At 44.7% G+C, this 15033-nt stretch overlaps 4 protein-coding genes across 9 annotated transcripts; 1 reads left to right on the top strand and 3 right to left on the bottom strand.

Annotated features, from left to right (window-relative positions):
- Positions 1-105: 105 nt before the first annotated feature.
- LOC100679652 lies at positions 106-2765 on the bottom strand. The gene is made up of 8 exons (XM_031927948.2): positions 2287-2765; positions 1903-1944; positions 1630-1768; positions 1295-1561; positions 1062-1208; positions 771-991; positions 536-690; positions 106-432 (listed from the first exon to the last, which is right to left on the bottom strand). The coding sequence occupies exons 2-8, from the start codon at positions 1937-1939 to the stop codon at positions 241-243; spliced, it is 1158 nt and encodes a 385-aa protein (XP_031783808.1). The 5' UTR covers positions 1940-1944; positions 2287-2765; the 3' UTR covers positions 106-240.
- Positions 2766-3943: 1178 nt separating this feature from the next.
- Positions 3944-7270, bottom strand: LOC100117764 (enolase). Of its 4 annotated transcripts, none has more exons than XM_003426305.5 (7): positions 7039-7270; positions 6161-6263; positions 5821-5994; positions 5585-5742; positions 5205-5505; positions 4844-5130; positions 3944-4748 (listed from the first exon to the last, which is right to left on the bottom strand). In XM_003426305.5, the coding sequence occupies exons 1-7, from the start codon at positions 7194-7196 to the stop codon at positions 4427-4429; spliced, it is 1503 nt and encodes a 500-aa protein (XP_003426353.4). In that variant the 5' UTR covers positions 7197-7270; the 3' UTR covers positions 3944-4426. The 4 variants fall into 4 exon arrangements, with proteins under 4 accessions (XP_003426353.4, XP_008206479.3, XP_032454293.1 ...); XM_008208257.4 differs by having other exon boundaries at positions 6645-7042; XM_032598402.1 differs by lacking the exon at positions 7039-7270 and adding an exon at positions 6496-6648.
- Positions 6052-15026, top strand: LOC100117728 (small integral membrane protein 14). 3 transcript variants are annotated; one of them, XM_032598407.1, is made up of 5 exons: positions 6052-6296; positions 13637-13755; positions 14053-14107; positions 14202-14350; positions 14437-15026. In XM_032598407.1, exons 2-5 carry the CDS (start codon positions 13675-13677, stop codon positions 14479-14481), a joined length of 330 nt encoding a protein of 109 aa, XP_032454298.1. In that variant the 5' UTR covers positions 6052-6296; positions 13637-13674; the 3' UTR covers positions 14482-15026. The 3 variants fall into 3 exon arrangements, with proteins under 3 accessions (XP_032454298.1, XP_001607534.1, XP_032454297.1); XM_001607484.6 differs by lacking the exon at positions 6052-6296 and adding an exon at positions 12344-12674 and having other exon boundaries at positions 14437-15024; XM_032598406.1 differs by lacking the exon at positions 6052-6296 and adding an exon at positions 12653-12797.
- Positions 7459-12352, bottom strand: LOC100122758 (DNA polymerase delta catalytic subunit). The gene is made up of 12 exons (XM_001606307.6): positions 11881-12352; positions 11642-11738; positions 11450-11561; positions 11195-11367; positions 10828-11087; positions 10520-10746; positions 10265-10431; positions 9636-10184; positions 9069-9539; positions 8589-8995; positions 7860-8513; positions 7459-7766 (listed from the first exon to the last, which is right to left on the bottom strand). Exons 1-12 carry the CDS (start codon positions 11925-11927, stop codon positions 7670-7672), a joined length of 3261 nt encoding a protein of 1086 aa, XP_001606357.1. The 5' UTR covers positions 11928-12352; the 3' UTR covers positions 7459-7669.
- Positions 15027-15033: the final 7 nt, after the last annotated feature.

Raw genomic sequence — 15033 nt, 5'->3', positions numbered from 1 at the left:
ATCTACTGCGTACGCGCGTAATTTTTCGATTCCAATTCTAAAAGCGCCTAGTCACTGGAATTATTGCGAGATATCGTAGTCAGCTGAGCTAGACACAATCGATCGTGCGCTTTGTTTATAATTCTTTATTGTAAATAAGGTACAAGGCTCGACCTTGAAAATGATCCTCCTCGGCGTACGCGCATCGTCATACGTACTATAGACGCATTGGACATAATATACTATAAATATCTACTGGATTTACATCGGAGTAGGCGGTGACGAGCGCACGAGCATGCTGTGCGCGCAAACAATGAGGGTGCAGAGAAGCGCGGAGACGGAGACGGAGAGGGGCTGCTGGCCGCTTCTCGAGAGTCCCTGCTGGTTGGGCTCGTCGACGTTGCTCCCGCCGAAGCTGCCCGCGGCCGGGTAGATCTCTTCCGTCGTCAGGTCCTGCGGCACGGGAGAATCGAGTTGGCCATCAGAGCAATTATGTATAATGCAGTGGAGGGGGGGGGGGGAAACGACGAATGATCTGCAGAGGGCAGCTGCGTACCTGGCCGTGGGTCAGCCAGGTGTTGGTCGCCCAATCCGGGATCTCGGAGGTGGCAGGCGTCGCAGGCGTCGCAGGCGTGGTCGGCGTCGTCGGCGTCGTCCAGGAAATGGCCCTGCCGTAGCTCGAGGGTCTCTGCGTGGCCGGCGCGAGCGGGACTGGAAGAGAAAAGCAGCGGCAGTGTTAGCGATGGCCGTTCGCCGTGCGATGAGAGGCGCAGCGCTTCGGGCACGCATACCGGAGCCTTCGACAATGGGTGCGCGGTGCGTGGCTTCCGGCTTGGCCGCGCGGCGGTCCTCGCTGGGCTGCTGGCTACTGCCGAGCTGGGTTCTGACGGAGCTGAGGCGAGGAAGGAGTGTAGTGTTGTTGGCGAGCGTGCCGAGGAGCTCGAGGCTGACGCTGCGGCCCTCGCCCAGCCGGCTGGACCTCGTCATCGCGCTGCACCTGCCCGGCTCGTGGCTGGAAGGAAAGCAAGAGCCGCTCGTTAAATATCTCTAGGCTCGCTCTCTAGGCTGGCTTCGTCGCTCACGTGTAGTTGAGGCACTGCTCCTGGCTGATGCGCAGGGCCTTGTCCAGCACCTGGCGCGCGAACTTGGCGGCGCTGCCGTCCGGCCGGTTAGCGTCGCAGCGCAGCCGCGTCTTCGAGATGACGCACGAGCGGAGGCTGTGGTAGGCGCTGCGGGACAGGTCACTCGCTACAAACTCTCTCTCTCTCTCGCTATCTCTCTCGCTATCTCTCTAACTCGTGGCGCGCATACTCACCAGCAGAGGTTCGGCTTGCGCGAGGGCTCCCGCGAGACCTCCCCCAGGAGCACGGAGTACTGGCCGCCGCAGTGCTCCGCCTCGACGACCGTCGACTTCATGCAGCCGGCGTACTGCAGGTACTCGGCTTGGTAGGCCGGGTCCGAGCACATGTGGTGCACGGACGAGATCGGAGGCTCCACCGCCGAGTTGAACTGCTCCTTGCCGAGCTTCGAGAGGCACTTGTCTATGTAGCGCCGAATGCAGTCGACGAAGTTGGACCACTTCCTGCTCCCCGACAATTGCGCAGATCGTTGTAATTTACGTTAGCGGCTCACGCGATGCGATTGGCTTACCTGCACACGCTGTTTATGTCGTTCAAGTTGTCGGGGAATATCTGATTCGGGTCCTTCATCATGGGCTCGCCCACGGCTATGCATTTCCGGATCTTGTCCCCCGAGCAGATCTGCCCGCTCGCCAGCCCGAGCGCCAGGCCTGACAATGCGCAGTAATCCGATTAGTATATATACCTACTGTCAGCAGTGCGGCTGGCTGACAAAAGCCGACAAAGGACGACAAAAAAACGCTGCGAGAGAGAGAGAGAGAAAAAACAAACGTTTGTTGCGTACCCAGGCACAAAGCTCCGGAAATCCAGATCCGGCACATGATATCTGAAAATTGCGAAAAGTTTTCGATTAACGCTCTGTCGCGGCAATTTTCATAATGGGTGGAAAGGACGAGAGGGGGAGAGACAAAGCTGCCGGATGCGCACTTTTCAGCCTATATTACGGCGCGTCACGGCCAGCTGCTTTTCCGCATAAATCGGTGAGCTGGAACGCGAGTGAGCGAGTCGCTGCGACAATTAATCCCAGAAACGAGGTTAACGCGTCCAAGCCGATAACTTACTCCCCAACCTGCCAGCTCTGCCGTACACGCCTAACTTATTGCTATTCTGCTTTAATTTTCCGCAAAGCGCGACAATCGGTCGCTACGTGTATTACCTATTCGCTTACCTCGACTCTGATGATGCAGCGCTGAGCTTGCGAAAGCTTCTTAGACGAGGAGCGGGGCTTGAGTCTTCGCTTTCGGAAGCCGACTGCCCATCGGCATGACGGCTCGAGCAACGCTTTATAACTATTTTTCGACTCCTCTAGGAAGCGTCAACGCAAAGAGTTGAGAAAACCACTAAAAACCAACTGCGCTCGGCTAACGATCCTTCAAACTCCCAACTCATAGTACGAGAACACAAGCAAGTTGCGGTATGCGGTTCGGCCGGCGAGTCTCGAAGAGCAGGAGAGCAGGTGCGAGTTGCGCTCGCGGTCCGGTAGGCCTGACTCGCCTGACTCTACTGGCTCTACCCGCTAGTCCGCTCCTACTCCTACGAGTTCCAGCCGTGGCAGACGGGATCTACACCCCGTGATTCCCGTCCTGCACCTACGCTACTCGTTCTTTGAACCCGCCGCGCCGGCAGCGGCGGCGTATGCGCACCACTGACCACCGCGCCGGCGCGCCGCCTCTCTTATACACGCATACCAGTCCACTGCATAAGTATGCCCACACATGCATATAGCGGCGGCTTATTATTCCAATGGCCGCGACACCTGCCACTGGCGCTCGTTTTCTTTCATCGCGCCACTGCGGACTTTTGAGCTTTTTGCTCGACGCTCGCGCGCCGCTTGTCGGAAGAAGTGATCGATGAATATTCACGCGCTGCTCAATGAGAGGAGGCGCTTTTTCCGAGCTCTGCCCTTTCTGCCCCGCGCAACACAAGCTGTAATCTGCCTTATTGGCCTTTTCTTCGTACTCGTTTTAGCGCTCTCGAGCTCTATCTGTGAATCTATTTTTCTCATTCGCTCATTTTGCAATCTCTCAATCTCCTTCCAGTTGTTCGCCCGCTCGAGCGCTGCAGAGCGGCCGTGGCTATCTGAAATTGCATCTGTCGCATGTAGGGCAGAGCCGCCGCCGCCGCCGCCGCCGCATAATCGAGTTCAACAAACTTGCCAATGAAAGATTTCAAGCCGAACGGCAAAGCGTCGCGGCGGTTCGGGACAATTTATCGCGCGCAATTAGACAGGCGGAAAAATATATCTACGATGCGGATGCAAATTGCGAAAGAAGAAAACGCCGCCGCCGTCGCACGGCTATAATGGACATCGTCCGGCGGCAAACCTCGGCTTGCTCGCGCACCCGCTATCTCGGGAGTATACTGACCTTAGGTCAAGAGTCCTTCTCCGCGCTGCCTTCCGACCCCCTCGACTCCCTATAGTCGATATACTCGCGTGCGTGCTTAAGTTCGCGTGAGAACGGGCTATTGCCGACATCGCTGTCGAGGAGCTGGACGCTCGGTGTCCGTGAGAGTGTGCGCGAGTCTGTGTACGCGCTCGAGAAGAAGAGGAAGAAGAAGAAGAAGAAGAAAAGATGCGTGCTAGATTGCTAATCCGCGCCTTTAAAACTATGTGGGTCAGGCCGATCGGCCAAAAACCCTCGCTCATTCCCCAAGGAGCGATGTGTTCTTTCGAGATGCTTATCCGCGGACAACGGATCCCTATCTCCCACTGATTGCCTCTTATGCAAATGATTATGTAAAAATATTCGGTCTGCCCGATAATTCTACACTCTGTCGTACAAGAGATAGCGCTTCGGAGCTCAGTACAAGTGACACTCGAGTTATATTTTTCCCTTTTTTTTCGTTAATTTATTTTCAACTTATTTACATTATTTACTTTTTTTTTATCGGAGAGAACAATGGTTGTACAGAGTCGATCTGTATCGACGCTACACAAAATCTCGTGACTCGATCTATTTTGTTTTCTTGCAATTTTTTATTATTCATGCTGTTAGGAATATACTTTTGACCTGCTTCCTTTGCATTAATTTTCACAAACACGTTACAGTTTAACATCACAAAAATGACCATTGCGTAAAATATCCATTGTATATAAATGATAAAGCTTTGTAAAGATTCCTTATGTTTCAAACGCAAGGCTCTACTTAACTCGCGTCGACTTCTTTGAGAATTTTCAAAAATTATAAACATTATCGAAATTTAAATAATATCACGTTAAGCTAAAATGATATAGAATATAGAATATAAATAACGTCGATGAGACGAGAGGAGTCGACGCGTCTCTTTTCGCGCGCCTAACCAGGTTCTTAAGCCTGGGGGTTTCGGAATTTCTCGCCGGCGAACTTGGCGGCAGCTCCCAGCTCCTCCTCGATACGGAGGATCTGGTTGTACTTGGCCAAACGCTCGGAGCGGCAAGGCGCGCCGGTCTTGATCTGGCCTGTGGACAGGCCGACGACCAAATCGGCAATGAACGTGTCCTCGGTTTCACCGGAACGATGCGATACCATCGTGCCCCAGCCAGCGCTCTTGGCGAGCTTGTGTGCATTGATGGATTCGGTCACACTGCCAATCTGGTTGACCTTGAGCAGCAGGCAATTGCAAGCCTTCTTCTCAATAGCGGTCTTAATCCTGAAAAACGATTGATCAGTCGTTTAATTTTATAAACAAGTACTTCGAATTCATGATATATAATGATAATAATATGTAAAAATAACCCAATTTACCTCTCCGGGTTGGTTACGGTAAGATCGTCACCGACAATCTGGATTGGAGTGGCAGCGGTGATGGACGCCCACGAGTCCCAGCCGTCCTGGTCGAAGGGATCTTCGATGGAGACGATGGGGAAGTCCTTGACCCATCCCAGGTACAAGTCTTGCAGAGCGGAGGGTTCCAAGTAAGTCGCAGGGTCGGACTTCTCGTTCTTGAAGTCCAGATCGTATTTGCCATTCTTGTGGAACTCGGACGCTGCGACGTCCATACCAATCTTGACTTTGCCTTCATATCCGGCAACCTATGAATTGCCGTTGATAGTAATTTCACGAAATCGTCTATAATCTAATAGTTTTCTCGTGGCCAAGTTCATACCTTGATGGCGTCCAGAATAAGGTTCAAAGCTTCCTTGTTCTCCAAAATGTTAGGAGCAAAGCCACCCTCATCACCAACAGCGGTGGCATCAAGGCCAAACTTCTTCTTGATTCCATTCTTCAAGTGGTGGTACACTTCACTGCCGATTTTCATGGCCTCAGTGAAGTTCTTAGCGCCAGTAGGAAGAATCATAAACTCTTGCATGGCAAGCTTGTTACCAGCATGGGAGCCACCGTTGATGACATTGAAAGCTGGAGTTGGCAGAATGATTTCGTTGTTTCCAGCCAATTCAGCAATGTACCTAAGAGTAAAATAATAAATCGTAATGCAGGTGATTTTAATTTTAATTATTCCATGTCATTCCAAAATGATCCGCTTACTTGTAGAGGGGAATTCCCTTCTTGGCAGCTCCAGCTTTGCAGACAGCCAGAGAAACGCCAAGAATGGCATTAGCTCCCAGCTTGGACTTGTTGGGTGTTCCATCGAGTTTCAACAAAAAATTGTCAATGTCTGTTTGTTGAGTCGCATCGATTCCAGCCTGATGAAAAATGCACAGTTATGATGAACGATTTCCAATCTTTTAGTCGTGAATATTTACTTGAAATTGCAAACATACCTTCAGCAGTTCAGGGGCAATGATCTTGTTGATGTTGTCAATAGCCTTGAAGACTGACTTTCCATGGTACTGCGATTTGTCATTGTCCCTGAGCTCAAGAGCCTCGTGTACTCCAGTGGAAGCTCCTGAGGGAACGGCAGCACGGAAGAGTCCATTCTCAGTCACGAGGTCGACCTAAGTTCACATATGATAGAGAAAATTGCATCATCTTGAATGTAAAAAGACGTTTTAATTCAATGACTAGTGGTTTTATAACTGGCAAAGAGGCGAGTCTCGAAATAGAAAACGTCAGTAGCGCATCAGGAGTAAGTACAGAGATAGCGAAAGCAAAACATTTTACCTCGACGGTCGGGTTTCCACGAGAGTCGAAGATCTGGCGAGCCTTGATGCTTTGGATCGGCATGCTGCTTTGTATGCTCCGCTTGAAGATTAACGTCAAAGTCCTGCAATACAGAGAGAGAGGTAGAGAAAGAGCGGTAAGTACCTATAGTTGGGCGTCCGAATTAAATCGTCGCCGCGATTTAAAGAACAATGCCAAGGTCAGTTCTTTTCTCGTCACGGCCCGTAAATCTGCGAATCGCTCTGTAAGCAATACCCCTCTCCGCCTATACGCGCACCCTGGGCCTGATGTCACATTCTTATGTAACTAATCGATGAGAATCTCGCAACAATCACCACAGGCCGAGCTTCAACGAGCACTCGTCAACAATCGCGAATAATCCAAGTGGTTGTGGATGTGTTCCCGAGTGCTGGGAGATTACGCTGCTGTGCGTGCGTGTGACATTTCGGAGTCGAGGCGAGAATTCAGCGGTTTGTGAACTTACGCTCGCGCTGATAAGAGTGACCTTGCCAAGGTCATCGGAGTCGCGGCGCTCGTCAATAGAAATTTCTCGCCCTCCTATAGAGACACACCTCCCGTCGATCGATCTTGACAGAGACACCTCGAGACAGCCGCGGGTAATGCCACTGAAATAGGGACACGCGAATGGATTGCAATTTTCGGCTCGCGCGGCTTCGTCGTCACTCGTCGTGGTGTTACGCGTTTTCGCCAACGCCGCACGTGTAAATGTCGGACGGAATACGGCGTTGAAGCGAGGCCGCAGAACCCGGGAAAATTAGACGCTCGGACGTGCTCCAGATTGTTGGGATTGACAAGGGTGGCGAGAAGTTAACGGAAGAGGAACCGTTAACACAGCGACAGCGACAGTTCAGACTTACCTGCTTCGGTCGGGATGAGCCGGGTGCGAATGTTCAAAATGGACTGCGAATTCTGCGGACGACGAAACGGGTTTGGCCGACTCGAGCGCGTGCTGGCGGCACCAGACGAAACTCGCGCGCTTACATATAGCCAGACCCAGACCCAATCCATATAGCATATAGGGACTTTCAGTCTTTCGGAAATTCAGAGCAGCCGCACGAGATTTATTGATTCGCTTGACAAAGCTCGGCTAAACTATTATATATAATTTTTCGCTTTTCTCTATTGCGAAAGACGTTGGTTGGCGCATGGATTTCCGGCAAACTTTCAGCTGCTTTCCTGCTCTTCAAATGGATTCTATTTACATAATTTAATTTGGATAATCGTAAACGCGGGGGAGCGTCACAGTAGTGGTTTGATAAAAAAAACCCTACGCTCGCTAAAATGTAAAAAGAGTTTTCGATTTATGTGCGTATATAGGTCGTATATGTACAATCATGTCGCTATTGACAAATACAATTTCAATATGAAAAAATAGCTCAATTCTTAATCACTTAATACTGCCTAAGGAAACGCTAATAATACGCTAATGTTTGAGTGTAAAAAATTGAAGATTCCGATTTGTACTCTTGTTTTGATTGGTATCTGCTTTCACCACTGAGGAATCCCAAACTTCTCGATTCGCTTTGCCTGTGTATCCAGATCCATTTGCACTTTCTTTCTCATGTAAAAGATTGGACAATCTCGACTGGGGAAAAAAATGTTTTGAAATTTGAGTTGAAGCTCGTGAAAGCTCGATCGCTGTAATATTTTTCCAAGCCAACTTTTCAGTATAAATTACCTCGTGCAAATGACTTCTTGATGAAGACTACCCTGACAACGCTGACACTCAGCCCACAGTCTGCAAAACTTCTCCTCCAGTTTCCGTCCGTTGTAAATTTCATTCTGTAGAATTTGGCCTTCCTTTTCCTCGCAATACTGACAGAGTGCTTTCCCCTCCCTATCGGCCGCTAAGACAGCTTTGCATCCCAGACATGCCTCCTTTTTACGCGTGAAAGCCACGAGTGCACCTACTTTGGATGTGGCCACAGACTTCGTTCGCGTGTGTTCTCCCTTCAGCAATAGAGATTCCGCCTTGTCCCCGAGTATAGGCTCGAAAATTCTAACGAGCGGCTTCGACAACTGATTTTCGAGATAGTAATTCGTGTCGATGGGTATATTGTTCTCCAAGACGTAGATGGGATCTTCGGCTTTTTGGTAAGCTGGAACACCTTTAGGTCCGCTTATGAACACGTAAGGGATTCGGTCACCTAGTTTCGGAGCTGTACCAGCGTCACGCTTCTTCATTTTCGCAGCCAACTCTACGTGAGCTTGTTTCGCCGTGTAATCGGTTTTTGTCAATTCTTTCGTGACAACCAGTTGAGAGATGTCGATGCGATTGCACAGGAGATCGCTGATTATTTGTTTTGCATAGTCCATCGCGTCATCTGGGTTCCTTTCAACATGTTCGTCCGTTTAAATGAAAATTTAGCAAACCAACAAATATTGTTAAAAAGACAATAAATAATACCTGTCAATGAGTAATTTTTGAAGGCAGGTGTTCATCATGTTCGCAACCAACGGACAGTTATCTCTTCTCACAGTCTCCAAACCTTTGCAATCCATTTTGTCGTATTTGTCCGGCTTAGTAAAGTACAAACCAGCATAACGTTTTTTGTTGATGAGAAGATATGGGAAATACACCTTTTCAAACTCTAATTTGATAGGTTTGATGAATTTCGATGTTACGTATTCAGCGGCTTCCTTTCCAAGCTTCATAGCATCTTCGATTTTTTTGACTCCAAATTTAACCATGACCGAATCAGTATCACCGTAAATTACAACTGCGTCATGATCGTAGCCGTTTTCTTTTCTATAATGCGTTTCGACTTCTTGTTTTGTTTTTTCGATCATTGTACGACCGTAAGCAGTGACACTCTGAAATCATAAGAACTAGTTTTGGAATATGATTTTAAACAATGTTATGTTTTTTTTTTTTTTTTATACACACTCCGGATATTTCGAGACAAGGCAATTTTCCTTGCTGGGCGCCAGTAAAACCATAAACGGAATTGGCAGAAACTTTTAAAGCGTACTGACGGCCATCGAGCACTTTTTGCTTCAAAGGATCCGTTTCCTTTTTCAAGTCCGCTTTTGCTGCTTTTCTAGCGGAAAGCAATTGCTCCAAAATTTCCGGCAGTATGCCTTTTCTGACACTGCCTTTAACGAAATTAGAGTTTGCAGGAGTTCTGGTTATATCGTCATTTGAGAGATTGTAGTGATTTTGGGCACTTGGACTCAAGAGAGTTGTATAACAGATGTTGTGGGCCATTATGATACTGGGGTATAGAGAACTGAAATCCAATGTGGCAATGGGATCATTATAGTACCCACGGAGCGGCTCGATGACTGTAGCTCCTTCGTATTGTTCATCTGATCCTTGACCATGATGAACAGGTATGAGGTAGCCCCTCTCGATCGTCTTAACAGAAAAAAAAAGAACAAAAATTAAACAATATTATAAAAATCCCTTATTGGCAAATGCTTTTTTTACAATATATGAAATTCATTGTATTACCTTTCGTAACAGTTGTGAAACTACCTTAATCTGTTGACCTCTTGTAAGTAGACTAGAGAGGGATACACCTGTCACTCTGGCCATTTCCATATAAATAATAATACACATAAGTTTGTCTAACAATCTAAGAGGTAGGTATGCATCTTTTAAGCAGTATACAGCGAGACGCCGCCTCGTTTGAGCATTCCCATTTTGCAAATCAGAGATGATGCTATGGTGAACATCTTCCTTTTGTTCTTGAAGGAAATGGTAACTCACGGCGTTTAAAGTATAAGACCGCAGTTTGTAATCTCTAACTAAGACCAGTAACAGATCAAAAGGCACACGTCCTTCAAAGTTAACAAATTTGTTTTCTCTCCTGCCCATCTGTTTGCTCTGAAGTACTTGATTTTTTATCACAGATCTTATATTTTTTATTCGACCTAAATAATTGAAGTCCCTAACGTGTAAGTGTTGCGCGCGATTGATCAAGTACGGGAAATCGAAATTATTGATGTTGTATCCGGTAAATATGTCGGGATCCAGTTGACGTATGAAATCAGCCCATTTCTTAAAATGATATTTAAAAATGCATAAATACTTGTATTACTAGAAAAGTAGCGAGTAAATAAATAATTTTCAATAGGTACCTCTAACATTGAACTTTCTTTTTCGAAACTTAATACTTGACATCCAACTATTGGTGCACATGTGTCCAAGGTGAAGATATTTCTTAAAAATGGTTCACTTTCTCCTTGCAAAATTACCATATTAGCTATTTGAATAACGGGATCATGCTCAGGTTCCGGGAAAATTCCTATGTAAAATTTAAATTCCAATATACCAATATAATGTCACTGAAAGCTTAAATATCTTCACTTCTCTAATTTTTATAAAACTCATACCTTTGCGACCAGCGCATTCAATATCAAAACTAAGAATTCTAAATGGTGCGACCTTAGACCATTCTCCTTCAGGAGCATGAGCAACAAATTGATCCCAAGCTACATCACATTCCAATTGACATCTAGTGATCTGGGCCATGTTATGATTATGCTTTCCTCTTAACTTCCATTTTCCTGGCTTTAGTTCTATCCATGAACATCCTACCATATGAGTATCAGCCATGAATCTGTAGTGCATTGTAAAAGAAGATTTAATACGGAATAAGATTGAAACTATTAAAATAAAAAATATACACATCATTTTCTACCTTATATCAAAATCAATATTACTTTCATAAGCTGTATATTTATGATCAAGAGTAGGAAACACAACCTGAGTTTCTAGTAATCTTTTACAAGGAGCAATTAATCTTGGCAAAGCAACTGTTATTTTCAAAAATTGAGACTTTTTCTCTCCGGTATAACCATACACTGTTTGACGTTCAACTATTTCAACTGCCAAAATAAAGTCTTGAATATTGTCATTGTTGTTCTTCATATCATTTTTTACCGCAGCGTTTAGTGCTTCCTGTGATTTAATTTAATTTAATTTAATTTAATTTAATTTAATGAAAAAAAAATAATATACACTTCATGTAATTGTATCTTAATTTTTTTGTCTTGTACTGTACGTGCCTTGAATGATTTACAATGCGAATTATTAAATGATGGATGTGCTGATACAAAGAAGTACGGACTGAAACCATGTACATGACAACAAACAGAATTTCCCTGCTCCGTGACTCCATACATTCTCATTACTGGTACTGGTCCTATTCGACTTCCAGGCATGCCTGGCATTGGCTTGTCTGGGATAAGGAGAACACTTTTGTTAATCTAATGGGAAACCAGTTTATCAATCTATATTGTTTAACAATAGCCATATTTTACCTGTGTAATGATCAACATCAATCTGTTGAAAACACAAAGTATCCTTTGATGGGTCCAAAGCAGGTGGATCCGGTCTGCTCCATTTCGAAGATGTGTTTTCTTGCTCTGGGCCCTATGATAATAGAAAGAAATAAATTCATACTTTGATTTGAAATTAATCATAAAATACATCTTACTCTTCTTGCTACTCACTTGTCCAAAAATTTGCGTCCCTTCGTTGAAAAATTCATCTTCAATGTCATCCATCGCAGCGAGCTCAGACTCGAATGTGGATGGTTCCTCATCGTTTCTAAGACAAAATTGAAAAGTCACTCTTTTTTACTGATTCGCATAATTTTTTATTCATCAACTTGAAGGTTACAAGAAATTCCTAGTAGTAGTTCTGCTGAAAACATAAAACCATAAGAATCAGCATAATCGAAAATACTCACTTGGTTTTTTTGTTGACTGCTGGGGACGAGTACGATCGTTTACTCATTTTGCTTCAATTGAAAACAATGCAAATACGAAGCTCCAAAATTATTGGCGATACAAACTATACGCGCATGTCGTAAGTATGGTCGAATAGATGATCATATCAGGCACACAGTACGAAATCCCGCGCAATTCGTTTCTACGGTTCTCAAACTCATCAGTCCCGCATATCGCGATAGTTTCGGCGGTTTCTTGAAAAACTGATGCCCATCAATTTCGTTTCGAACATTTGTTCGAACAATTTGAATTTAGTTATTAAAAATACATTGAAGAGTTGTTCTATTTTATAAAAGAGAATGGATAAACTCGATAAATTCGATACCTGCCTAAGTACTGATAAACCAAACCAACACTTCAATTAAGGAACAAACAGAAACGGAGATGTGGGATATATTGCGATAGGTATACAGTGTGGATCACTCGTTACCCGTGCGGGCTTTCCGCCGCAAGAGGACAGCAGCAGGCAAGCGCCGCAATCGCGAAATAGTTCCAATTTCCAATCCAGCGTATACACTGCACACTACTTGCAATGTAAGTATACACGCAGCCAACGGGGAGCTGAGACCCGAGACAGTCCCGAGGGCCGAGAGGTGAGAGCCAAGCCAAGCAGTGCTGCGGCGGACAGGTTCATCGCTGTGGGTGTGCGCGCGCGTCGCCTGAGAATGTTGTCGCTTTGACGTATGCGGATCATGAGTAGATTTAAGTCGACTGACATTAAACCACGTAACCAGTCGACTTCCGCGCACTATTCGTAAGTACAGACTTGTTCGTATTTGTTCAACAACAGCCGATCCTGCGCCCTGGTGCATTGGCTCTTTCTCCTACATTTTTCCAACCGAGCACCTTCCCTTCGTGGCCATCCGCGTAGAGAAAAGTGAGCGGCTGCGCTTGTGATCTGCACGGCCAGGCAGGCGTCGGTCGCAGCAATGGTCGACCCATTTTCCACGTCGGCTGTAGTTTTTTCCCTGCGCGCCATAACTCGACACGCTACTGACATCTCCTCTGCTATCGCTCCTCGAGTTCGGGCGATCGCTGAATCTATTTCCCGAGTCCGACTTTCAATAAGGCGTAACATCTGGCTGTAAGCTGGCGGCAGCCAGCAGTATAGCAGCGATCTCTCTGTCTATACAAGCATCTTATACCTACCTTATGATATCGTCGGATTGAGCAAAAAGTTTCAACCTTTTCGCGCGGTAGCCCTGCAGAAGGAAAACTGTTAATTTTGATCCTTCGCAGCGACTGAAAAATTACATCTGTTAATGATGCGCTCAGAGCCGTTGATTTGCGCGCTTCAAAAAAACGTCATTTCGGACGATGGCTTCAAAAAAGTAACACCGTAAAAACTTCAAAAGTATACTTGGACAGTTGGACCGTTCATCGTTCACTGTTATCTGTTTTTTTTTTCTTTCTTTCACTATTTTACGTCAAGTTTAATTTCGTTTCTTTTTTTTTTTATATGCGGAGCTCACTTTTTGCGCGCTCAACTTATCAATTTTAGTATCCTCCGTTTTAAAGGCCGCTTATCACCGCGCATGTATATGTAGATAAAATTTATTATCCACGCTCGAATTTCCGGACTGCACAGTGCAACTTGCTAGAACGTTCGTCAATGTTTTTAATATCTCCATCGATCTAATTTACGCTTTGAACTTTGACGAAAAATTTACACGAAATTTCCAAACATATAAGAACACGTACGATTTTCTTTTTCAGTTTGTTTCATGGTATATAGTTGAAATCCAAGCGGAACCATGGGTGACGGCGGCGAGGAATTCGATCCATGCGCCTGCATGTGGAACCACGATTTGGCAATGCGGCGACTTTTATCCATTGTAAGCATACGTTTTTATAAAATTTTTCATTTTTTCTGTTCAGTGTTTACAGTTGTGTGATACAACAATTAACTTGAGACAGAGCTGCAATTTCGTAATGCTTTTGTCATTTTTTCCCCTTACTTCCTATTACTCAATGTTTACTACGTTAAATGCTCCGAGTATTTTTCGCTGACAAGTAGTTTTTTGTTTGTAATCGCAGCAGTGGACTGTGAAATCAATAAAACGTCTCTTAACACGCATACAAGTCTGATGATTCTTCTTAAATTTAATTGTACTATAATTTTACTGTTTCAGCTTCGACAATCGCAATCCTACTGTACAGATAACGAGTGTCTTACGCTATCCAGACGTACGTTACTTTTTACTTCCATAACTACTGTCTTAAAAACTTTTTTTAACAATGTTTATTAACGTATGAATATGTACTTGTGACAAATCACTAGTGCCTGGTCCAGGAAATACACCGAATGAGGTAAACGACTTCCGAATGATGATTTTCTTGTTTGCAATTGTTGGCATGTTGCTGTACGCTCTGAGACCTAATTCACTTCGGCAATCTGAGAACGGCTCGAAGACTAGGGATAGTGGCCCAGTGAGTACGATTTAATTTGAATGTCTTCTAAAAAATTTCGCCCTTACTATCAAATAATTCATGATTTTGTAAAATAATCGTTACAGGGTTCTGATGGCGAGCCACCTCTGCCTCCTCCAGCCGTTAATTAAAAATTCATGGAAGACATAGCTTGTGGCTGGCTCTGTCAAGCTATAACATTTTTTAAAAACCCTTATAGAAGAAATATAACTTCGCCAAGTTTTTGGAATTCTGCATTTGAAATGCTTTCAAGTGCATTATTGTAACAGACAGGGGCCAAAATATTTTATTTTAGTAGAATCTCATGTATAAAACGAGTGGATTTGTGGTAGAAAAAAACTAATGTTGCAATTAATTATTTAATTAGATAAAAAAAAAATTGCAACCATTATACCTTAAAACTTTATTATCTACTGTTTGTACAACATTCTATTTGTATAGCGAAATATGAATTAAAGTAGAGGGATGATTATAAATTAAGGAAGGAATTTGACTGTTTGAAAGCAATTGTGATTGCAAGCTAAGGAAGTATTAAAATATCAATAAGATCTGCATTTGTATGTGAAATCGTGTTTCTAGTGAAAATCATTGATATTACGAAATGAATTTGTTTTTGAAAATATTTATGTTTGTACATACAAAAATGAATTAAAATATAAATTAATGAAACGATCAATGCAAAA

The sequence above is a fragment of the Nasonia vitripennis genome, chromosome 3 (genome assembly GCF_009193385.2).
Source record: "Nasonia vitripennis strain AsymCx chromosome 3, Nvit_psr_1.1, whole genome shotgun sequence".
Classification (NCBI taxonomy): domain Eukaryota; kingdom Metazoa; phylum Arthropoda; class Insecta; order Hymenoptera; family Pteromalidae; genus Nasonia; species Nasonia vitripennis.
Note: the sequence above shows the minus strand (reverse complement) of the source record. Positions and strands in the feature narration are given on the sequence as shown.